Source organism: Mus musculus, chromosome 7 (assembly GCF_000001635.26).
Source record: "Mus musculus strain C57BL/6J chromosome 7, GRCm38.p6 C57BL/6J".
In the NCBI taxonomy this organism is placed as follows: domain Eukaryota; kingdom Metazoa; phylum Chordata; class Mammalia; order Rodentia; family Muridae; genus Mus; species Mus musculus.
Genome location: NC_000073.6, coordinates 55,806,269 through 55,832,128, shown reverse-complemented (window position 1 = coordinate 55,832,128; position 25,860 = coordinate 55,806,269). Strand labels below are relative to the sequence as shown.

Here is a 25,860-nt window from a genome sequence, read left to right as displayed (position 1 = left end):
CCTGCCTCCAGGTTCTTGCTTGAGTCCCTGTGCTGACTTCCTCCAATGAATAGAGATGTGGAAGTGCAAGCCAAATAAACCCATATGCCAGGAATGTTTGTGCATGCCTGTAATTTTAGCACTTAGGAAACTGTGGCAGGAGGATCACAGAGCAAGCCTTGGCTAAAGAGTGAGACTATTTCAAGAAGCCAAAAATAGACTGGTGATGCATGCCTTTAATCCTAGCACACTGGAGGCAGAGACAGAAGGATCTCTGAGTTTGAGGTTAGCCTGCCTGGTCTATAGAGCGAGTTTTATGACATCTAGGGCTGTTATACAGAGAAACTCTGTCTCTAAAAACCAACCAACCAACCAACCAACCAACCAACCAACCAACCAACCAACCAACCAACCGACCAACCAACCAACCAACCAAATAATAAACCCAAGAACCCAAACTGAACCGAAATAAATTAAACAACAGGTTAGGTATATTTCATGCACAGAGTAGACAGACTATCTCAGCGAATGTATTATATATGCTTAAGAATATATATTGTGTTATGGCTGAATGAGGGTTATCCGTTTGACCCAGCTGGCCAAAGTTCTGCTATATCTTTACCATATTGATCTGCTTACACCATCATCCATCTGTTATCATACAGTGCCCACTAAGAAATACACATGAAATAGGTAGAAAAATGGGATGATATACATACTTTTATTTGAGATATTACTGGTTAGCTAATAAATGCCAAAAATCGATATATAACAGCTGGCCTTAAGTAAAGTACAGTTTATATATTGATATTGGTTGTTATTTTTCTTTTGGGATTTTCTATGCACATAAAAATACATCCAGGATAGTGAAATCTAAGACAATTTTTAGGTAAGAGGAAATGTAAAACTTACAGGGTATCTGATGTTCTTTTATTGCTTCTGAGCACCAGGTATGTACATATATACAAGCAGGCAAAATACTCATATACATTAAAATAAGTCAATCTTTTAGAAGAAAAGAAATATTAGTAGTCTACTTTTATACAACTCCTATATATTTTACAATTATATATACAATATTATATACATAACTCTACATACTCGATAATAATCTTCAGAAAAATACCTACAATCCATTTGTCTAGACAGGTTTAACAATAAAAATAAATAAAAATAAACAGATTCTTATTTCTCAGCTGCAAACAGTGAATATGTACATGGATGATGCTGAAGTCTAAGGTACTTGTTAAATTAGAGATATTTAACTTTGCTCCATGCCAGCCATGAGCGACAGTGCAAGAGATTCCACTGTGGGAAGAAAAAAAAAAAAAAGAGGTTAAAAATTAGTTCTAAATATGTTTAAATACTCGAATAAGACTGCAGTGAATTTAAAACTTAAAAGTATTTAAAGTTGTATATTTAAAAATTAAAGTATCAGTATTTTAATATATAAAAAAAGAGAATATTTGTTAATGTAAATAGAAAAAGTTGATGACATTTTTATCTCAGATCTTTATTTATTTTTGTTTTTTCAAGGCAGGGTTTGTCTGTGTAGCCCTGGCTGTCCTTGAACTCAGAAATCCACCCTGCCTCTGCCTCCCGAGTGCTGGGATTAAAGGTGTGTGCCACCACGCCCTTGCTCTCAGATCTTTTAATCTTAAAAAAAGCCTTCCATTGAACACAGTATTTATTCTACACGGTGTAAATCTGGGTTAGCTCACAGTTCAGTACCATATTCTAACCTAGAGATGGCATCTGCTTCTATAACCCTGGCCCGGTGTAAACATAGACAGATGCACCAATGTTACTTAATGTTGCTTAAACAGACAGACTGCAATACTTTCTCATATTTGGTCATTCTTTTTTTTTTTTTTTTTAAGTTTTTTGAAACAGGGTTTCTCTGTGTAGCCCTGGCTGTCCTGGAACTCACTTTGTAGACCAGGCTGGCCTCGAACTCAGAAATCCGCCTGCCTCTGCCTAAGTGTCTAACAGTCAGAAAGTACACAAATGGAGAAGAGATGAATACTAATTGTTATTATTATTAGTTTTTTGAGACAGACTTTCTCCGTGAAGTCCTGGCTGTCCTGGAACTCTCTCTGTAGACCAGGCTGGTTTCAAACTTACAGAGATCTGCCTGCCTCTCCCTCCTGAGTGCTGGGATTAAAGGCGTGAATGACCACCATCTCCTGGCTTGACATTATATATACTTTCCTTACCAAAAAAAGGAGGGATGGCCAGAGACATCACTTAGTCTATCTCAGCATACTAAAAACTCCTTCATAATTCACTTCACAAATTTCTTATCTCCTTCACACCCTATGTTCTGAACTGTAAAAATCCACATTTTTTTTGTAATGAGAGGCAGTTTTAGAAGCTTTGAATTTTGCTAGAAAATGTCATTTAGAAAGGAATAGTTACAAAGGATTCATATGATAGTCAAGAGTGAGAGATCAACTCTCCAAGCTGCTACATCTCAGCTTTAGAAATCCACTGGAATAAAAGGCACATGATTAAGGAGATCTTTAGTTTTAGTGATACCATACGCTATTTACCCATCCCATCATAATTCTGCCGAACCAATTCAAATCATCACTAAGTATTTCCCAGTTTTGAAATGGAAAAAGCTCAATTCACCATGTGATTAGTAACAAATATTGGCACACAGAGTTAGGTACAATGAAATTGGAAGGCAGTGACAATGAAAGAGGATGTACTCACAGTGGGGAAAAGATCCTCTACACACAGCTTTATTTAAGATGGTTACCAGAAACATGTGGCAGTTTTTAAAGTCAGATTCCATCTTCTCTATAGATTCCATTCTAAGAAAGAAAGCAAATTTCAATTTATATTAAGGAACTAGTAATAGGTAGGCTATAAAATTCTCATTGGAATAATTTCTAAAATCCTACAGGCTAACTAATGATCATAAACTAGGAAACAGTGCTTTACATTAATTTGTATTATTTTTCATAGACAGAGTCTCATATTGGCTAGAACTGATAGGAAATTAATGTGCTTAGGCTCCCAAGTAGCTAGCTAGACTCATAGCCTACCTTTCTTTCCCCTCGTAAGACAAAAGTTTCTCTATGTAGCCCTGGTTGTCCTGAAACTCGCTCTGTAGACCAGGCCGGCCTTGAAATCAGATCCAAAACAGACACAGGAAAACACTTCATAATATGTTCATGTTGTACAGGGGTTTCCTCCAAATTGACACATTTCTTGGTATCACCCCCTCTCCCCCCAACACACACACAGCTCACAGAGAGAGGGGAGTGCTAGGAACTCATGAAGTAAATAAAATCCCATGGTGGGAGGTGGAAACTAGAAAGCTTCTTGATGTCCCTTCCCCACCTTTACAGAAGGTAGTAAGTGCTAGCGGAGGAGACCCTGCCCAGGAGGGACAGGGACGAGACTGTCAAGCTGGCGGCAGGTCCTGCAGAGGGATCCTGGAATGGGGCGATGCTCTGATGAATCGTCACCCAATCCTTGGGACCCTTTTGCTGGCATAGCTGATATATTTTGGTTATTCTTGGTCTTCTAAGTGACCTATCATCCATACTCCTTTCAATAACCTGTGTGCACTCATGGCCTTACCAAGTTTGACTCTGGTGTATTTATTACTTTGATGTCATAGTTTCCTTTCTGGGGTGAGCGTATGTGTGTGCGTGTGTGTGTGCGTGTGTGTGCGCGCGCGCAGCTCATCAACCCTCTCTGGCAGTTATCTACCTAAAGCCAACAAACCCTCCTCAACCTTACCACAGTACTTACTTAGAAGCAAATTTCATAGAACACAAACCTTTCATAAATATTACTGTGCACAGAGCCTTTAACTCATGACCTTACAGCCTCCCCTTTCTAAATAGGCAAACATTTATTTATGTCCCCATACCAGCTCTGAAATGCTTAACGTCCTCCTCCCTGCTTTTTGCTGACAATTTGTTGTAGAAATGAAAACTTTACTGAAATGAATTCAGTACAGCATCTGGAATAGTGACCCCTCATCTAGGTAAGTGTTACAGATTAAAGTAGTTTTGTAAACTTTGAGAGGACATATAGTCAGGAAGGTGTCTATTTTCTTGCTTTCTGTTGTGGGGAACAGAACTCAGGCAGGACATGGGCGATCCTAGGCAAGTGCTTCACCACAGAGCTACACTCCTAGTCTGCTTTTTTTCTTTGTATTTGCATGTCTGTGAGTAATGTGTGTTTATGTGTGTGCTATCTGCGTGATGATGGCAGCAGATAGCTTTACAAAATGAGTTCTTTCTCCACCTTTCTGTGGGTTTTGAGGCTTGAATCCAGGCTGTCAGGCTTGCGTGTGCTGAGTCACCTCCCCAGCCGACACTAGTGTTTTTAGGCCTTCCCTTAGGAACGCCCTCCCCGTCACAGGGCTCCAGTCTAGGCTCTGAATGGCAGCAGCACTAAGGTGCACTCCCCTCGTGATTAGCATGGACTAAATACCGACTGCTATAAATGCTGCGCAAGGGTTGGAGAGGTGCTCAGTGCTTAAGAGTGTTTGTGTGCAGCCCTGAGGTCTAGAGTTTGGACCCCAGCGTCTACAAATGGCCTCTCATAGGCCTGCAGCCACAGTTTGAGGAGGAGGAGACAGCAGGCTTGCTGGGCTTTACTGCCTTCCACTCTGGCTGAGAAAAGTAAGTCCCAGGCTCAGGGAAAGAGTCTGTCTCAGAGGAGTCTATGGAGGATAACAGAGAAGATACCCAGACAACTCTTCTGGCCTCCATGTGCAAAGAGACATGCATCCTCACAAATTTGTGTGAATATACTCCTCATACAAGCACACAAGAAAACCCTAAGCCACAAGACATGAAGCTCCATTTCAGCAAATTATCACTGCATATATTTTATAAAGGAGACAGAGGCTAAGCATTGAACTATATATTCAAATTGACATAAGAAGATAGCCAGGCTGGTAGTGTAGCCCAGTAAAGCATTTACATAGCACACGTGAGTAAGGTCCTGAGTTCAAACCCTAGCACAGACACAAACACAAACAAACAACAACAACAACAAAAAAACTGGAGATGTTCCTGTAGACTGGCTCTTTTCTGTTTATTGACTTTAAGTAGTTTGCCATTCTAAATGACACAAGTGAAAAAATAACATATACATCATCTTTTAGAGCTTACAAACATAGAAATTTGGAAAGTAACCCAGCATGATACCCATCATTTACTTTAAAATGTTTCAGCAAGTGTGAAGCGGTGGGGCTCACGGTCCAGAACTGGTCCTCCTCAGAAACTGCTGAGGTGAGTCACACGGACGTGTCATGCTGCCCTTTAAACTTCTCCATGCTTGAACGTGTGTACAATAAGAAATTGAGCCATGCAGATAATCTAAGAATGTTGGCTTATTTTTTTTAAGTTTTATTTATTTAATGTATAACTGCATGTGTACCTGCATACCAGAAGGGGGCATCAGATTTCATTATGAGATGGTTGTGAGCCATCATGTGGTTGCTGGGAATTGAACTCAGGACCTCGGGAAGGGCAGCCAGTGCTCTTAATTGCTGAGCCATCTCTCCAGCCCAGATGTTTGCTTATTTTAACGAAAAGACCTTAGTTTTTTAAATTGCTTGTGCTGATAAGGAAACTGACTTTCCTGATGCTTTCTAGTGTCACTAAATTCTATGTACTGCTGGAACATAGGCTTGAACTCCAGGTCTTATGCAGAGTAGGTAAGCCACTGAACTACTTCTAAATTCCTAGTCACAGTCTTATGTGAACCATTCTCAGATTGGGGGTGGAAAGACTCCTCAAATGAAGCTAGTCAGAAATGGTCACAATACAGGTTATCACATAGCACATACTTACTGCCAAGCCCCTAGGCCTGCCTGCCAACCTTCTGCAAACATGAGCGCCAAGTTCAACACTTTCATGATGGCTTCTTTCACGAAGCTGACCTAAAGATCAATGTTTGAGATAAAATATGATGGGCTTTGTATCTATATAACAATGACACCAATACTTTTGCCTAACTTAAATCACAGCAAGAGCACAACATTCCAATGACTATCTTTATGTATAAGGAAGGTGTGAGGCTCTGAACCAAGCCCACATGGGATGTAAATCTGCATTCCAGGATGGCAGATTTTCATTCTTAAATGACATTTAGATTCATCAGTGCACGGGAGGCAGAAGTTCCAATGGTTGCAAAACTATTCAGTTCCACATATTCATAATGAATTGGTACACTTTCATTGTCTAACTGAAGACTTAAGTTACCAGTTCTATATACTTCTATTTTTCTTAAATGTAATTGCTGGTAGTGGGGCACACATTTATAACCCCATCTAACCTAGTTTTTCCTAAAAATAAGATTGTGCATGACAATAGTTTTAGAATTCAACATTTCACAGTGGGAAGACATTGCTACATGCCTAGATACCGTCTTTCCCCACTGTTATACCTGAGATGGTATTTTACATACCTTTTCTCTCAGCAGACATCGATCATGGATGGTTGACAAATACCTGTAGTGAATTTTAATCAACTGATCTAAATCTTTGGCTTCCTCAACTTGATGCTGAAACTCCAGCCCTGTACTGTGAAGAATCTTGAATGAGAAGAAAAAAGACAAGAAGCTACATTAGCACCCATTTATTTGTGCAGGTCACATGACCAGCTTGTCCTAGGATCCTCTTGTTTCTGCCTCCTTCCCTAGGTCTGTGCAACCACACGTTGATTTTTAAGACAGGGTTTCTCTGTGTAGTTCTGGCTGTCCTAGAACTCACTTTATAGACCAGGCTGGCCTTGAACTCACAAGAGATCTGCCTGCCTCTGCCTCTAGAGTGCTGGAATTAAAGGCGTGCACTACCAGCCTCACATGTGGATTTGTATGTGGGTTCTGGGTATCCAAACTCAAACTCAGTTATTAGTAACTACAGGCTTCATACATTGTTGAACAAATATTTCTACCACTGAGCTATATAGTATATGTACAACCCCTAATACCTTTCCTTAAAAGCTTATTTTTCTGAGCCCTAGACAATGGCAGAACCAGCCTCCGGGCAGCCATTCTGAACACAAAATGAATACCTTCCCTTAGAACAGGTTTCCTAAAGGAAAGGGAGTTCAACAACAAACCAACCCAAAAAACACTGACAAATATAAAAACGTTTGTCCTAACCTAAGTGCCATTTTTACAATACAAACAATTCCAAAGAATTTGGTAAGTTTACACAACACAGTATTGGTCTTTCTCCAAGAGAAACCTAACTTTACTTTAAATAGAAAAGTAAAGACATGAAGCTCCCACTTATTCCTTCCTTCACACAATTAAGTGCTTTAAGCTGGCTCTGTGAAGGCTGCTGGCATTGTCATCAGGTATTCAGCAAAACTCAGCCACTGTCTCACACTGGGTTTAAAGTCACTGCAGCCCACCAAGACGAGTTTAGAGCCGACAAGCCTTGGGGCACAATATGTTGACTCCGGTACTCTAATGCTCTGTACTCAATGATTGGCCCTCTAATGCCCTATCTGAGAACTGCATCTGGGACTGATCGTCAGGAGAAGAGTTTCCACATGGACTTGTGTGTAGTGAGTATGCATGTGCACATGTATGGAGGCCAAAGGTCGACATTAGTCTTCACTTTATTTACTGAGGCAGGTCTCTTTGCCTCCCTGGGCTGGAATTGCAAGCAGGTTACCACCACATCTGCTGGGCTTCTTCTGTGTTCTGGAGAGCTGCACATCAGTCCTCATGTGTCTGCAGTAAACACCTTGATCACCGAGTTGTCTCCTTAGCCAACTCCTTCTTTTAAAAACGTATATAATTCAGCTGAACCTCTGCCTTCTATATCACCCTTACCAAGGATTTGGGCTATTATTAAATATTGATGCCGCTTTCCAGAGACAGCGATCACCAGTGATGAAATTAAGTGGGCTGCTGGGCAAGTTCTAAAGATCATTCTAAAACAGGAGCTTTGCTGTGCCCGTTCTTATGGATGTAGATAAGAATAGTCTCTGGACACAATGCTGTTTGTGTGAAGGCTCAGACACAAATGGGGCATTTACATTATAGCCCTCCAACCCCCCACTAAGGCAGGCACCATCACAGAAGAGGACGGGTAAAGACTATGAGACCAGGTGATCAGGGAGGGCAGAGCCAAACAGTGTCTAATGGAACTGACAGAACCACTGCATTCAGGAAGCACACAGCAGCTGTGGGTACCTCCCTAAGATCAAGCCTGTTGTGATTCTACCAGAGAGACTCATGAACTCCCACCTTTAACTGAAGAGCTAAGGACTTTGGGAGAGAGAGACTATATTATCTCTCACTGACATGCTATTCTTTTTTAAATTATTTATCTTTTTTTCCATAATCTCAAAGTGTTCTGTGACTCTTGTATAGCTATAAATACATGATAAATGTTGTCTCTGAACTACCACTTACACAAGACAAAAGAACAGAGAAGACGGATGGGCAGATACCAACCCTGGTCATGATGTAGTTGTGTAAACTATTCACAAAGTGCATGAGCTTCACTCTTAAGAGAAACATGCGATGAATCTGCTGTCTTAATGACTCTTTTGGTGGTCCAAACTGGGAGGGTGTGTCCTGATCACGTGGAATGTCTTCCTTTGCTTGGGATCTTTCAGCAGCATTACCCAGTTCTACAGATGAGTGAAAGGACAAAATGAGCACACAGGGAACTGATTGAAAGCGACAGGGCAGCAGCGTGGCTGGGAACCTAACACGGGCATTTCCATGCCTTGGGAAGATAAATACCAGGTTATACCAAGCTGTAGCTCTGTTGCTCTAGTAGTTGCTTAGCATACTTGAGGCTCTGGGTTAACTTCCCAGCACTGAATAAACCAGTTATAATGACACACATCTGTTAATCCTAGCACTGGGGAGACACAGGGAAGACAGATAAATAATAAATAGATTGTCATCACTACTGAGTTAGAAAAATCCCGGTCAGACCTTCACTAAACTTTTTGCATGACATAAGAATATTTAGAGTCAATTCCTAAAACATTGAAGATCAGCCCTATGAGTATTTTTGTGTATGTGAGAGTAGATGCTGTGTGACGTCTGTGTTTTTGTGTGCACTGTGCATTGCAGAGGCCTGAACAGGGTGGTCTGATATTTTGGACCTGGTATCAGAAGTAGTTGTGAGCTGCCCAAAATGGATCTTCTGGAAGATCAGGCAGTACTCCTCACTGCTGAGCTATCCCTCTAGCCTCAAGCTTCATTTTTAAAAAAAGAATTATAAGGGGATTTTAATATAAAGATTTATTTATTTTACATATATGAATACACTGTAACTGTCTTCAGACACACCAGAAGAGGGCATAGGAACTCATTACAGATGGTTGTGAGCCACCATGTGGTTACTGGGAATTGAATTCAGGACCTCTAGAAGAAGTCAGTGCTCTTAACCGCTGAGCCATCTCCCAAGCACCGCTCCCCCCCCCCCCCAACTTCATTCTTGTAGTTGGGGATCGCTTTTTTTTTTTTTTTTTTTTTTTTTGATTTTTCAAGACATGGTTTCTCTGTGTAGCCCTGGCTGTCCTGGAACTCACTCTGTAGATCAGGCTGGCCTCAAACTCAAAAATCAGCTTGCCTCTGCCTCCCAAGCTGAGATTAAAGGCGTGCGCCACCACTGCCTGGCATAGTTGGGGATTGTTAACACTGCTGTCATACATCTGTGCCAGTTTGATGCTTGTTTACATATAAAAAATAATGAAAACCTATGGGCTGGTTTGAATAGGAATGGCCCCATGGATTCATGTGTTAATGCTTGGCCATAGGAAGTGGCACTATTAGGAGGTGTGGCCTTGTTGGAGGAAGTGTGTCACTGGGGTGGGCTTTTGGTCTCATAAGCTCAAGTCTGGCCAGTGAGACAGAGTCTTTTTCTGCTGCCTTTGGATCAAGATGTAAACCTCTGAAACTGTAAGCTAGCCCCAAATGTGAGTTGAATGTGGTCACGGTGTCTTTTTATAGCAATAAAGCCCTGACTAAGGCAACCTATACAAAAACTTTCCAGGACCAAAATCAAATTAGTGAATTTATTGAAATCAAGTCTTACCACCAAATAGTAGAACATCCAGGCTGTATTTTGCCCATTTTATTTGCAATAGGAGAAGGAACACCTGATTATAAATTTTTTGACATTCTACACTTATAACAATGTCCACAGGCCATGGGACCTACAGAAATCAAATCAAAACAAAACAGAAAAACCAAAATACAGTATTACTTACATACCTTAATTTTACTAAAAAAACAATTTTTATTTAAAAAAAAAAAAGGTTAGTGCTTACCTTGTAGCTTAGGGTAAGACCATCTAAGATATGAACGGGTAGTTTCTTCTTAGTTGTATCAACATTTTCAAAAGATATAGATAAACTAAATAAAGAAGTTTCCATTTTAGTTTGTGATAAATCTATGTTCATATAAAAACATTCTTATAGAAGGGTTCATGGTCAGGGAGTGTCCCTTAGTGGTACAACACTTAGCTACTGTGAGCGAGGTCGTGACAATAACAGGACCATACAACCATCCCACCCACCCTGCAACATTCCACATAATACAAGCATGCTAACTAACTTACAGTTTCTGGCATATGCCTCAGAACAGGGACTTGCTTTTAGAAATGAGTAGCAGTTGTTTTGATCCCCCTCATCCCTACCCCAACTTTTGAGACAGGGCCTCACTGTACAGTCCAGGCTTGCTTCAAATAGATGGCGACCCTCCTTCCTCAGCCATCTGAGTGTTAGAATCAGACATAAGCTATCCTCAACCAGCAATTTTGTTTTTTTGAGACAAGGTCTTGATGTGCAGATGACCTGGGACTCAAGGTGACCTCCCTGCCTCGGCCTCCCAATGGCTGTGCCAACATATCTAGTTTCTGAGATAGTCTCTCACTAGGTATTGTAGATTGGTTTTTATCTTGAGATTTCTATGACTCTACCTTTGTAGTGCTGGGATTACAGTTGTGTGTGCCCCAACATCCAATTTAAAATATGAGTTTTGTTATTAAAAATACTTGACAATGTTAGAAGGGAATGAGAATTAAAAAACAAACTTTGAGAATAGGCTGGGAACTTAATTCTGGTCAAAGCCAGGTTAGAAAGACTAAACTTTAGATTTTGGCACTATGGGCAAGGACTAGAACTGCTCCGCTGTGCCTCCATAGGCTTTGTACAGTGGGGTCTGCTCCTGTTGCAGATGCTGTGTACTGCTCTAGTTATGGACTCCTTTCCCAAGAAAGGAAGCAAAACAGAACAGGGAAATATCCATGTGCTAGCGACTGTTGTCCTTTTTCTCATGTGATCTGCAGGTCCTGATAGTGAGCTTGCTACAGTTGATAACCTGGGTGCAAACTATGGAAGAGGTAAAGTAAGGCATCCAAGGAAGGAAGAGGTAAGAGCAGTGTATGAGTAGCATGAACTAGCCAACTCATTGCCACAGCACAGGGACTAGATGAAGCGATTTTAGTTTCTAGCAGTTTCTTACATCAACATTCACTTTTTTTTTTAAAAAAAGATTTTATTTATTATTATATGTAAGCACACTGTAGCTGTCTTCAGACACTCCAGAAGAGGGCATCAGATCTCACTACGGATGGTTGAGAGTCACCATGTGGTTGCTGGGATTTGAACTCAGGACCTTCGGAAGAGCAGTCAGTGCTCTTAACCGCTGAGCCATCTCTCCAGCCCCAACATTCACTTAAGTGCTTACTATGCAGATGATAGAATCTATTCTGCCTCCAGAGCAGATCTGAAGAGCTGCTTTCCGGCACACAAAACACAAGGTGCACTACCAGTAGACAAACTGACTGGCAGGTCGTGAGTGGAAGAGCACACCACTGAAGGAGGCCTGGGGTGAGGAAGAACAGCACTGGGGAAGGAAAACCATGTGAATGCAGCAGAAGAGAGAGCATGGCCTGGTAGTGTGTAAGATAGGAGGCTGGGAAAAATGAAGCCTGAAAGGGAAAAGTTCCTTTTCTGTCTGGTCTGAGGCACACAAAGCGGCCTGGGTATGAGCGATGGGTATCATCCCTTGTGGTGGAAGAAAGTAAGGCTGAGTCAGGAGGAGAACCTGGTCCGCCAGGGAGGCAATGGATGCCTTCAAGGAGGCAGGGCTGATAAAAGTTAGTAATACTGGTGAATAGGAACTGAACACAAGAATCATCATAGACGCCATCACACTCAACAAGCTGGCTGGTGCTGACCTGCTGCCACCACTTACACACCAGCTGCTGACCTAACTTACCCCTTCCTCGTCTCTCGGTTTTGGGGCGTAGGAGGTACATGTGTGTGGTGTGTGCAATGTGTTCGTGTCTGTGTATAGGTCAGAGGTGAGTACTTTTCACCTGATTGAGGCAGGGCGCTCACTGAACGTGAGTTTTGCTAAGACAGCTTGTACCAGACACATGCCCACCATCTGATTCCTCCAAAGTGCTGGGATTACAGATGGACTGTCATGCCAATATGCCTTTTTTCATATGGGTGCTAAGGATCCAAACTATGTCCCCATGCTTATATGGCAAGTTCCTTATCCGCAGAACCATCTCTTAGCCTTTCCTTTGTGTTTCGTCTGGAGATAAAGGCTGGCCCCGAATTCCCAGGCTCAGATGACTTCCTTGCCTCAGACCTTAAATAACCTGGCACCACAAGAATATACCATCTTATCTCAGCTTTGATTTTTATTTATTTTTTCTTTTCTATTTTTGAGACAGGGTTTCTCTGTATAGCCCTGGCTGTCCTGGAACTCACTCTGTAGAAGAGGCTGGTCTCCAACTCAGAGGTCCACCTGCCTCTGCCTCCCAGTGCTGGCATCAAAGGTGTGCACTACCACTGCCTGGCTCAGCTTTCATTTTCTAATTTGCAAAATAATTTGTATGGTTACTGTGAATATGTGTGGTCTGAGTGTGTACTGTCTTCTGTATATGCATGCTTTGAACACTAGCGCTGTTTTGGGAGGTTCTGAAAATGCAGGAGGTGGGCTAAGCTGGACTAAGCAGTTTCCTGAGGTGCCCTCGGGACTGTGGTATTCCTGGAGCTGTTTCCTATCCTACTTCCTAGTGAATTACTCTATTCCCTCTGACAGGTGTTATCTGCTCTGCTGAACTCATCCTCCCTGCTAGGACATACACAAGTCTTTCAGTCTGTGAGCCAAAATGCACCCACCTTTAAGTAGCTTCAAGTAGGTATTTTGGGCATGAGGACAAAAAGTGACAATAATCATATGTAAAAACCCATAAATGACTTCTTGGTTTATGTTACCGTAAACTGTCTTCAGGATAGCGCTGTCCTACTGCTTCTTGGAGCTGCACATTAAGAAAAGACACATTCTGCCAGGTTTCCTTTTCTCTTATTTTATCAAAAATTGAAGTATAGAAGTCATACATGGTGTCTCCACCTTCCATCAAGAAAAAATTCCTCATGGCCTGCAAGTACTCCACCAGCCTTGAAAGCGAGAGACACGACAAGTAAGGGAACACATCTTATGCCTGTCCTGTGGGACTCTAGCAAAACCCGGGTTAGACACCAACAGTCACTTGTCAGACAGATGTGTGTAAAACAGTCACTAACATTAGAAATAGTCACTCTTCTCAAAACTTTGACAATCACAAAAATGAAACAAAATTAATTAAAATTCCACCATATAAATATTGACTTAGTTACTACATGGAATATTTCATTTCAGTCTTCTGCTGAGCATTAAGGAAAAGACAGATTCTACCGTATTAAATATCCTACTTATTAAGCTCTGTATTTAACCTAATATGCTGGTTAGTTCTTCTCAACTTGACACACCTTGGGTCATCCTGGAATAGGAAGCCTCAGTTAGGAAAACCCTCCATCAGACTGACCTGTAGGCAAGTCTGCGAGGATATTTTTTTTTTGATTCATAATTGATAAGGAGGACCCAGCCCACTGTACACCATGCCATTTCTGTCTGGGATGGTGGTCCTGGGTTAGATAAGAAAGTAGGCTGAGCAAGTCAAGGGAGCAAGCCAAAGAAGTGTTTCTCTCTGCTTTCTGCTTCAGCTCTTGCCTCCAGGTTCCTCCTTTCATTTCCATCAAGGATGAAATGTGAGCTGTAAGCAAAATATATCCTTTCTTTCCAAGCTGCTTCTGGTCAGTGTTTTATCATAGCAATCGAAAGCAAACTAGCACTCTTAACTCTACCAACTTTACAGAGCCTATGTGTGGATACAAATCAGTCGGAGTTGGAACTGGTTATCTATTATCAAGTACCTTATATTGTTCTTCTGAGAGCACACTGTGCATGTTCTGAGCGTTTCTTTCTTTTGGTAACTCTTTTGACACAGATCTTCAAATAATTAAAGTCACAATATACTTAAATCTTGACTATTAACTGATCTTTTTTTTTTTGTTTGTTTGTTTTTCAAGACAGGGTTTCTCTGTGCAGCCCTGGCTGTTCTTGAACTCAGAAATCCACCTGCCTCTCCTCCCAAGTGCTAGGATGAAAGGTGTGCGCCACCACTGCCTGGCTATTCTTCTTTTCAAAAGAAGATTGTCAACAAATACGTATCCATTTTCTAATTAAAGTTTGCTTGGAATATAGACATCAAAAATTGTCTTACAGAATAGACACAATCAAAAAAGAATGAAAGAAAAAAAAAAGGAAAAGGAGGGGAAAAGAATCCACTGGTTATTAACAACTTATTACTTCCAGAGTTAACTTGCCCTTTTCTTTCTTCTTATTTGTTTATTTATTAATTTACCTGAAATCTCTCTTTAAGGTTTGCATGAGATTCCCACAGCAATGTAGATACTGCTTATCAATGTGAGGATAGAGGCAAGACCTCAGTGTTAATTCAAAAGTCTGGCAGGTCACAGACTCTGATGATCTATCCACGCATATGTCACCACCAGCAAACTTCTCGTGAAAGTCGCTCTGCTCCAAATACAACCTTCAATATTAAAATGGGAGTGAGTCTTCATTTTTATGAGACACAATTCTAATAAAGCAAAACCTAGACTCCCATTTTTACCTTTCGCTTCAGATGATCAATCATTACAGAAAGAAGAAACCTTTTCCTCAGTACATCCTTTCTAGATCACTGCTGCATTAGAGTCAGTGTGTTGGAATTAGTCCGTCATTAGTGCTATACACGGTGAAGGGTATTAATGAATGGTTTATTCCACTGGAGTTAAGTTCCTCACAGAATTCTAGGCCCCAAACACATGTAATAAATACAGAGGGAGGCAGTACAGAGCTTATTTGGACCTATATTCTAGGTGAGCAACACTGTTCCTAGGGGTTGCTAGGGTACAAGAGAGATGTCAGCTGAGTCACCTCTGTTTGCTTTTGTTAACAAGAGCAAAACTATGCACTGGACATAGGTGAACACAACATCTTGTTGTAGTCATCTGTTAGAAAGAAGAAGGGTTTTGTTTTTAAGGAGGGAAAGGTCTACCTGGCAGAAACAACTACAAAGCATTGCGTAGATATTGCCAGTTCAGTCACTGAAATGTAGTGTGTATGTTATCACCTTGCAAAGTTGATGGCCAACAGTGGGTCATGAATATCATCTAGCTCAAGGTGCCTTTCAGCAATGGACTGCATCTTTATAAGGTTCTCTTTGGTTGTTTGATCTTCATTAACAATGTGTGGAGCAGAATCTTCTCCATGTTGAAGACGTAACTGTATAGATTCCAGAAAGAGGGTATATAAGCTTTTTCTTTCTGCATCTGAAATACAAATATACAGGATGAATTCTGTTCCCCAAACAAGTTTCAGTAAGTTTCAGAGGCTGGAGAGAGAAGCATCGAAGTGTTCTTCCAGAGGATCAGAGTTCGGTTCCCAGCCCACATTAGAAAGCTCACAACTGCCTGTTAACTTCAGCTGCAGAGGATCTAATGCCTGCGTCTCATCTCCATCTTCACCCTTACCTGTGGCATATACTCACAGAGACATAATATATTTTAAAAAGGATGACGAGGTTGGGGTGGAGAGGAGATGACTCAGCAGCTAAGAAAGCAACCTGTCTCTGCAGAGAACCTTAATTTGGTTTTTGGCACCCACTTCAAGTGGCCCACAACTGCATGCTAACTCCAGCTTTGAGAAATCAAATGCTGAGCTGGAGAGATGGCTCAGAGGTTAAGAGCACTGGAAGCTCTTCCAGAGGTCCTGAGTTCAATTCCCAGCAACCACGTGGTGGCTCACAACCATCTGTAATGAGATCCGATGCCTTCTTCTGACATGCAGGTGTACATGCAGACAGAACACTCATATACATAAAATAAATAAATAAATCATTTTTTTAAAAAGGGAAAGAAGTCCAATGCTCTCCAGTGCCCTCTCTGGCCTTCATAGGCATACCTATACATAGATATAGAAAATACAGACACACAGACACTCGCCCACATGTGTGCATGTGTAAATAAAAATGTTTAAGAATGAATTTTATCTTTATAGAGCTTGATAAGTTTTTTATTATCTACAAAGACCTATCTCTGTTTTTGTTTTATCTTTTTTTCTTTTGTTTTTTTTTTTGTTTGTTTGTTTTTTGTTTTCCTCGAGACAGGGTTTCTCTGTGTAGCCCCAGCTGTCCTGGAACTCATTCTGTAGACCAGGCTGGCCTCGAACTCAGATGTTTTATCTTTATAGTACATCAAAACCATTTTTGATTCTCAGTTAAACGGAACATTTTCGATAATCTCTCATGGTCTAAAGGCTAATTCTGTTGTGAACAGAATACTCTTTGAAGCAGTGTACTTAAAGTTAAGTTACTACCATACTGTATAAGATCACAGGAAGACTTACAGGAGTCAGTCTCACTGGAAAAGACACTATCAACACTGGCCCATTATAGTTTGCCTACACAGTGAGCTTTAGGACTATGGCTATGTAGAGAGATGCTGTCTCAAAAAACCAAACCAAGCAAACAAACAAAAAGCACAGTGATAATTCCTACTGACACAAACAGCTGTGGCCACTCTGTATTTGAGGATGACAAGAGTGAATGGAAAAGATAAGGCAGGCCAGAGAAGTCATGCAGAGAAGAAGCAGGCTGCTACCTCTGGCTGCTGCCTGGCACGCAGGGCCCTCTGCACAGTTGAGGTTCTTCAGCAGCTGCATTGACTTGCCAGCCATTATGATCTGCTTCAGGACAGGCTTCAGGAAGGACACCATGGTGTGCTGTCTGCTCGAGGGCCCCTGGTCACTGCCAGAGCTGGCACTGGCACTGTCACTCACTTTGTCTTCATTCTCTGTCTTCTCAGATACGCTATAGAGTGTGTACGTTGCATACCAGAAGTCTCTGTGATTTACTGGAACGTTTTTATTCCTAAGGAGATTCAAAAGAACTTTAGGTGTTAATTTCTTTTCCTTTAAAACAATAGTATACTAGCTTTTAGTTTAGATGAGTTGTTCAGACATTCTATACCATAGCAATATGAAGTGCTAGTAAAGTGATCTTCAATATGGAATAGTTTTTATCTATCTTCATTCAGCTTAATGTACAAAGTAAGTACTCGCAATTGAATTAAAATTTAAATGAAATATTTTCCTGAATAAAGTTAAACTGAATATGAACTACTTTAGTTCCCTTTAGAAAAGTAGAAATAGGGGGCTGGTGAGATAGCTCAGAGGGTAAGAGCACCAACTGCTCTTCCAAAGGTCCAGAGTTTAAATCCCAGCAACCACATGGTGGCTCACAACCACCCGTAATGAGATCTGACGGCCTCTTCTGGTGCATCTGAAGCTATAGTGTACTTATTTACAATACTAAATAAATCTTTGGGCCAGAGCAAGCAGGATTTACCAGAGCAATTAGGGTTGAGCAGGACTGACGGGAGTGAGCAGAAGTCCTAAAGTCAATTCCCAACAACCAGATGAAGGCTAACAACTATCCATACAGTGTGTACTCATATACATAAAATAAATAAATAAATCTTAAAAAAAAAAAGTAGAAATAGTTTTCCATTCCAGCTTAGGATTTTGTTCAGAAAAGTCAATTAACTAGTGGGAAATTGTTGTAAATGGATTAACATTTTCCTTTATTTGCTTTATTAAATATTATATTAAGAAGAAAATATGTCACTTATTTTAAGAAATAAATGTCACAAAGTCATATTCTATACTATTGTCATATCTTACTGGTAACTTATAATGGGAGTAGGTTATAACAGTGGTTGTCATCTTGGTTTATCTCATAGGAAGCATTTAAGTACCATTCAAAAATATAAATTGTTATGAAAAGATGTGAACTGCTATAAAACTCAAGGATATCTTTAAAGATTTTTTTATGTACATGAGTACACTGTCGCTGTCTTCAGACACACCAGAAGAGAGCATTGGATCCCATTATAGGTAGTTCAGAGCCACCATGTGGTTGCTGGGAACTGAATTCAGGACCTCTGGAAGGAAGAACAGTCAGTGCTCTTAACCGTTTAGCCATCTCTCCAGCCCTCAAGGATATTTTTAGCTGGTTGGGACCTGACATCTCCTTATAAAGAAAGAGTAGGACATGCCCGTGCTTCAGCAACCCACCTTCTCAGTTACATGTACAACTTACTAAGAACTAAGATTCTGGTCTGATGTGGTGGCAAGTAAATGCCTGCATTCAGAATCCCCTGAACTCTATGCAAAGCCTCACCTCTGTATGATAAACTCCCTTGCGCCGTCCCATAGGTGTCCATGGACGATCCATTCATCTACCGTCTGTAGGTAGGGCCTCACTGTTTCCACCCAGAGAGAGAACAGGAGGGAGACCTAAGGACGAGACCTTGTCTGGTTAGTCTTCAGCGCTCCTCTTACTAGGTTAAGAGCTAGCTTAAACATTTCGAAACACCTTTAAAAACGCCTATACATTTTGAAACGAAGAAGCTGCAATTCTCAAAATGTAAACTGCCAGATCCTTACTTGGAAATCCGTCTAAATAGGGATAAATATAACATTCTTCATTTGTACGAGAGCCCTCCTGCACTGATTTGTTTTTTGTTAGCTCGACACAAGCTAGAGTCATCTGGAAAGAGGGGACCTCAGCTGAGAAAATGTGTTCCTCAGACTGGCCTGCAGGCGATGCTGTGGGGTATTTTCTGGATTAATGACTGATGTGGAGGCCCAGCCTATTAATGGTGGTAGTACCATTCTTAGGCAGTTGGTCCTGTGTTGTAAAAAGAAACCTGAGCGAGCCATGAGGAGCTCCTGCCTCTGCTCTGCTCTGCTCTGCTCCTGCCTTGACTTTCTGCCCTGGACTCCTTGGATGATGAACTATATAACATGGATGTATAAGTCAGACCTTTCCCTCCAAGTGTCCTTCAATGCTGCTGTTTTCACAGCAAGAGAAAGCGATCTAAGGCAGGAACTGTACCAGAGAGCAGACTATGGGTGTGCATGACCTGACTGCGCTGTTTTGTGTACCAGAGAGCAGACTATGGGTGTGCGCCACCTGACTGCGCTGTTTTGGGGAAGACTGTGCAAGGACTTTGGAACTTTGCTATGAAAGTCACTGAGGGGGGCTGGTGAGACGGCTCCTGCCATTATAACACAGCCTAATGAGCAGCTCACCCTATTGGGCAGATTTCCTGCAGATCAATAATCAAGATGTGTTTCATATAATAATGCTGTATAGATCTATTAATGACTTTCTAGAATTCCTGATTTGATTCAAATAATTTTAGGAAGAAAGTTTAAGGACATGGTTTTGTTCTGCCAAAGAGATGTAATAAAGGTAGAATCGAGACTAGAAAGGGCCTCTTCCTCATAAGGCAGTAAGCAAAGGCTGCATAGTGAGTAAAATGTGCTTTTATGAAGTGCACCAAGAAGACAAACAGGCCTGGGGCAAATTTGTGACGCAGGAAAATATTCATTCTAGGTCAGGCCCAAGGATGAGGCTACACGTTTGCACTACGATAAAGCAAGGCCATGTGAAACTGTTTTGGATTACGATGAGCCTGTAGAAATAAACACTGCTTTCAACTTATTATCAACACCCTTCTGTAACTCCCTTTTGTGTAACATTCTCTCTGTGAGGTAATTTTTTAAAAAGAACTTTTGTCTAAGAAGTTATAAAAATGCTGAGAGATAGAAAAAAAAAAGTGTGGTTGTTGGATGCCAGGCATGGTGGTGCACACCTTTAATCCCAGCTCTTGGGAGGCAGAGGCATGCGGATTTCTGAGTTCGAGACCAGCCTGGTATACAGAGTGAGTTCCAGGACAGCCAGGGCTACACAGAGAAACCATCTCGGAAAAGAAAAGAAAAAAAAAAGTGTGGTTGTTGGGATTCTGCTATATGTATGTATGTATGTATGTATGTATGTATGTATGTATGTAAATGTGTTTGCATGTATGCATGTGTACACTTGTAAAATTCACGAGTAGTTGGGTACAACACACACACACACACACACACACACACAGAGAGAGAGAGAGAGAGAGAGAGAGAGAGAGAGAGAGAGAGAGAGAGAGAGAATATGCACGACTTTCTCTCTATCCTGTTCTTTCTCACTGGCCACTAAGAGTTAAGAATGGACGAGAAGCCTGGCCCGATACTTAAGTTTTGCTATGGTCAGCACTATTAGTGGTAGTACTATAAATCCCCTTCAGGATTTGGGGTGGGGTTGGGGAGCGGGTGGCATGCAGGGGTGCAGGAGCCAGTTACTATCAGCACCGACCCCAATTGCTGATGCCACATCTTGCCTTCCTCAGTATACCTGGATATAGATCTGGCTTTTGACAAACTTGGTCATGTGTAAGTGTCTCTCCTGTGGTACTGGTTTTAAAGGCATGAGGACAAAATGGAGAGTAGCTGAGGCTTGTACCATAAGAAGCAAGGAGGGGCCATTGGTAAGAGTAGTCTCAGTTGCAGTGGAGACCCAGGATTTGACTGGGTCATGGAGAGAGGTGGAGGCTTGACACTTTTTGGCAGAACCAGACTCCCTATAGGGAAGCCAGGAGGCTACTGGGGAAAGTGCAACCTGTAGGAACTCCTGCATTAGAGACTCCAGAACACGGGGATAACTGCTAAGCACAGTAACATCTGTGAACTGAAGCTCACCTGAACTTATAAGGTGAGCTATGTGCTTTAAATGGCAAAACCCAAGAGGCAGAGATGCCTAAGCTCTTTGGAGCCCCCAAAATTGTAACTGGATCCCAGATTATACTATTAAGAGTTTCAGAGACAGGCCCAAAGAGGGATCCAGTTCAAGGATGGTCCCAAGGTCTGACACTATTACTGAAGCTATGAAATGCTCACAAAAAGGGATCTATCATGATTGCCCTCCGAAAGCCCCAACAAGCAGCTGAAAGAGTCAGAGGCAGATAGTTGTACCCAACCAATGGACAGAAGCAGCTGACCCCTGTTACTGAATTAGGGAAGGCTGAAAGAAGGTGAAGAGGAGGGCGACCCTGTAGGAGGACCAGCAGTCTCAATTAATCTGGACCCCCGAGATCTCTCAAACACTGGACCACCAAACAGACAGCAATCACCAGCTGATATGAGGCCCCTAACACACATACAGTAGAGGACTTCCAGGTCTGTGTTCATTCAGAGATGAAGCACCTAACCCTCAGAGCCTGGAGGCCCCAGGGAGTTTAGAGATCAGGTGGGGTGGGGAGGAGGTGTGGGATGTGAAGCAGGTGGATGGGGAGGGGCAGGGAATGGAATATGAAGTGTAAAAAATGAATTACAAATAAAATTAAATAAAAAAAAGAGTTTGATTTTGCTTTGCTCATACTATGCGGGTGCCCTGATTCCTCCCTCTCAGAGTAAGATGTAACTTATTTTGCGCATACAGGAGGACTTGATAGTTAGATTGTGGATTTTAGAGACACTTTATGTTTTAAAGAGACTGAATTTTTGAAGTTATACTCTTTTGTGTTGTTAGGATAAGATCTTAGAGATAAACAAGAAAGCCGAGGTTATGGCTTAATACTGACATACTTGTGTGTCAAATAGATAAGGGGTCAACTGTGCTGGTTGGCTTTTGTCAAGTTGACACAGCTAGGGTCATCAGGAAGAGGGAACCTCACTTAAGAAGAGGCTTCCATCAGATTGCCCATAAGCAAGTCTGTGGGACATTTTCTTGACTAATGATTGATGTGGAAGGTTCCAGTCCCTCTGGGTGGTGTCACCCTAGGCATGTGGCCTTAGGTTGTTTAATAAAGTAAGCTGAGCAAGCTACAAAGAATAAGACATCAAGCAGCATTCCTCCATGCTGTCTGTTTCAGTTCGTGCCGTTAGGTTCCTGCCTTAAATTCCTACTTTAGTTTCCCTCAATGATGGACTTGTAAGTTCAAGTGTTTAAGTTTAAGCCAAATAATCCCCTTTTTCCTCTAGTTGCTTTTGGTCAATGTATTTATCAGCAACTGAAAGCAAATGCAAACTAAGACATCTCCTTGAATGAAGATCAGATTTTGAACCTGACACAGCCAAGGCAGAGGCATATGGCTGCACTGGCTACACAGTACCATTGTAAGATGTCAACCAAGAATGAGAAAATGGGGCTGGCTACTTGGCTTAGTGGAGATAGTGCTGCCAAGCCTGTTAACCTGATAACCTGACTTTGATCCTACCAAGTTCTTCAAGTCCTCCGACCTCCACAGGCATGCTGTGGCACATGCGTTCCCACCTCTACTCCCAAATAAGCAAGAAAGAATGAGAGAATTATTTTATTCTCCTTTGGCTACTAATAGGATAAATACTGCATAAATGAAAAAAGTCAAATCCGTCTATGTTCTGAACTTCAACATTTAAATGGAAAGAAGACAAGAGTCCCACCAGCCACTGGAACAAAGCAGTACCTTACCAAGCAGCCTCTAACTGGATTTGTTCTTCTAACACAATTCAGCCTAGTCTCTTGTGTTTGATAGGTCTTCCCATGCAGCCTAGCAACACCTCAGACTCATGCCCTCTTCCCTCAGCCTCTGACTTCACATGTTCACAACTATCTTAGCCACTTAATATGTAAGTTCAGAGCATTAAATACATTTATACTGAAAATGTCCCACCCCTAGCTCGTACAAGTCTGTTACACACTGTGACCACTTTAGACACTCCAGGTCATAGACTTGTGATCTCTTTCCTTTTTAAAAAGGGTCTCACTATGTAGCCCTTTCTACATGGGCTATACTTTCTCATACAGACCAGGCTGGCCTTCAACCCAAGAGACCTGCCTACTACTGCCTCCTGAGTACAGGGGTTAAAGGTGTGCACCACCATTCCTGGCTGTGTTTTATGTAAAGTCTTGTTTTGTTTTTTAAAATGATTATCTGTATAAGTCACATAGGTATTTTTCACTTCTTGCTTTCCTTTTGCTTCATCCTCCTGGCTCTTCTGGTAATTAAAGCTGGTAAGCCAGCCATACATTTGGAAGCTGTGGAACTTTGAACAACTGCCTGACATACCATGAGTTAAACATCATTTAACAAGGAATTATACAGGTTCTATCTTTTCATCATGCACTTTAGTTCACCCAAAAGTCCAACATACTGTTTGTTCAGAGGCTTCGCCAACATTGTCATATTCAAGAATGGCCTTGTACAGGGTGTTAAGCAGGTGAGATGCCCGGACGACATTGCGAGTATCAGGTGGAACTTCTGCCACTCCAGTACTAAACACTTTGTCCAGGACCTTTAGCTGCGCCAATCGAGGTGCCAACTTGTTCACCACTATTGCAAGTGTTATGGTTGTATCTGTTAAGTATCAACAAATCAAACTGAATAGCAAGAAAAGACATCTGTGACCAACATATAATACTGATGCTAATAATGCCTTTTCTTTGACATATGGAAAGGCACAGCCAGATGGAGGGTGGTAAGTTTTAATATCTTCTCTTGTTTTTTAAAGATTTATTTATTATGTATGCAGTGGTTTGCCTGTATGGATGCCTGTAGATCAGAAGAGGGCACCAGATCTCATAGATGGTTATGAGCCACCATGCAGTTGCTGGGAATTGAACTCAAGACCTCTGGAAGAGCAGCCAATGCTCTTAAACTCTGAGCAATCTCTCCAGCCCCTTAATATCATATCTTAATACCATTATCTTTAATATCATATCTTCCTTAAAGAAGGAATTTCCATAAGTCAGAGAGAAAAAGGTAACTCAGACAAAAATAATGTATATGGGAAGACATAAATCAGAAAAGAAAGACAAATGGTCTTTAATGTTATTACAAAGGGCACTGAACTTCATGTAAAGAACATAAACTAAAGCTACACACGGTAAAGCTACAAAGAGGTGGCTCAACCAAGTTCTCAGATGGCACTGACACAGCTCCTTACCCTGAACATCAAGGCACTGTACAGTTCTATACATGTGCTAAAGTGGCAGACTGCAAGGGCGCTATGCCGCCCCCACTGCTGGACCTGTAGTCCGGCTAATGCGCCGCAGTGACATGGCAGTCTCCTAGCTGACTCTATGTTATAATTATGGAGACAAGCAAACATGGGCACTCTTTGTGCTACTCTGTCCTTAATTAAACAAAATTAATTAACAAAACAGAAAATTACAGGTGGAAAAACAAAAAAAAACCACATACTCGTTGAACATTTTACACCTGTCATATTTGTAAAGAACAAAAGTTTAGTAATATATAACAAGACCCTGCCGGCAAGAGTATAAACTTCCCTATATTTTCTTGTAGAGAAATAAAGAAAAATCTAGCAAAAGTCACATGTTATTACATAAAGTCTTTGATGTATCAGCTCCACTGTGCATGTGTGTAACTGCTGCAATGTCTAAGAGGTAACCACTGCAGGTCCTGCCAACCGTAGAGTGGGCGCAGTCCCAGTGTCCAGCACGGAGAACTGGGGTGTGGTATGAACAAACAGTTTTCTGTAGAAGGGAACGAGGGAGCTCTCTCTAAAAGCATGTGCAGAAGCTGCCTGTCTGGCAGGGGAACTGGAACAAGAAAAATGATCACTGTAAGCTCTTCAGTAATTTTGGGTTTTTAGAGACAAATGTCTTAAAAATAAAATGTAAGGTAGCTTCAAAATTATTTAACATTTTTATTTCATTTACGTATTTGTGTGTGCGCGCGCACATGCATGTGTGTATTGGGGCCGGGGGGAGGTAGATGTGTGTGTGCCACAGTGCACATGTGGAGGTAGAGGAAAACTTGAAAGAACTGGTTTTCCCCTCTATTATGCTAGTCCTGCAGATTAAACTCAGGCTGTAAGGCTGGGTGGCAAGTGTCTTTATCTGTTGTGCTATCTCTCCAGGCCTAAAATCACTTTAAAAATGAATATATTTATAAGAATTACTTATTTGCCATGTAATTTTTAAATGTTTTATCAATAACTGAATAACTTTAAAAATATTCCAAGTGAGTTAGGTGGCTTTATGAATTAATAAAAAAGAAGAAGATGACCTACCACTACTGATAACACACTTCTCAATGTCTGTAAGCTCTTCCTTGAAGTTAATGAAGTATTTGTAGAGGGCCCACATGAAGGCCTGGTAGGTTCTAAAGGGAGCGTCAGGTTGCTTCTTAGGTATGGGGCCATTTCCCGGTGGTAGACTTTCAGAGCTGTGCCCCATGACTTCATCAATGAACTCCTGGAGCCGAAACACAACCTGGCCATACGCTGCTATTTGTTCCAGCACAGATCGTAAACAGCTCTATAACACAAGTCAAGTGTAAGTATTCAAAGCTGCCTTCTACACAGGTTCAATTGTAAAGAAACTGTGTGATACATGACAAAGGAACATAATGAGTTTAGTTCATATTTAAAAGAAACAGTGAACAATCAGTTCATACACACTACAGAATTACGGCTTATACTTTTTAAAAACACACATAAAGTACAGAAAAAAAAATCATTACAGTATCCAGCTTTCTCGATATAGAATATAAGAAAAAAAATTAAATAAAAATTAAATGTCACAAATATTTAAGAATTGGCTAAGCCCAGTAAGCACAACTTAATTTTGCT

At 41.3% G+C, this 25,860-nt stretch overlaps 1 protein-coding gene across 6 annotated transcripts in view; it reads right to left on the bottom strand.

Moving 5' to 3' along the window:
• Positions 1 to 669: 669 nt before the first annotated feature.
• The window catches only part of Tubgcp5 (tubulin, gamma complex associated protein 5), a 37,335-nt gene continuing 12,144 nt past the window's right edge, over positions 670 to 25,860 (bottom strand). For 2 of the 6 annotated variants that reach the window (NM_146190.3, NM_001360874.1), the window contains exons 10-23: positions 25,300 to 25,546; positions 23,416 to 23,618; positions 18,581 to 18,696; positions 17,001 to 17,269; positions 15,473 to 15,671; positions 14,702 to 14,890; positions 13,233 to 13,415; positions 10,266 to 10,350; positions 10,031 to 10,151; positions 8,431 to 8,609; positions 6,424 to 6,549; positions 5,808 to 5,896; positions 2,698 to 2,798; positions 670 to 1,287 (exon numbers count right to left, since the gene is read on the bottom strand). In NM_146190.3, coding sequence (NP_666302.2) covers positions 1,241 to 1,287; positions 2,698 to 2,798; positions 5,808 to 5,896; positions 6,424 to 6,549; positions 8,431 to 8,609; positions 10,031 to 10,151; positions 10,266 to 10,350; positions 13,233 to 13,415; positions 14,702 to 14,890; positions 15,473 to 15,671; positions 17,001 to 17,269; positions 18,581 to 18,696; positions 23,416 to 23,618; positions 25,300 to 25,546 — 2,154 coding nt within the window. In that variant the 3' untranslated portion in view covers positions 670 to 1,240. Of the gene's footprint in view, positions 1,288 to 2,697; positions 2,799 to 3,032; positions 5,897 to 6,423; positions 6,550 to 8,430; positions 8,610 to 10,030; positions 10,152 to 10,265; positions 10,351 to 13,232; positions 13,416 to 14,701; positions 14,891 to 15,097; positions 15,672 to 17,000; positions 17,270 to 18,580; positions 18,697 to 23,415; positions 23,619 to 25,299; positions 25,547 to 25,860 lie in introns of those variants that run through there. The other 4 variants (XR_882029.3, XR_003946456.1, NM_001360873.1 and 1 more) reach the window with 4 other exon arrangements.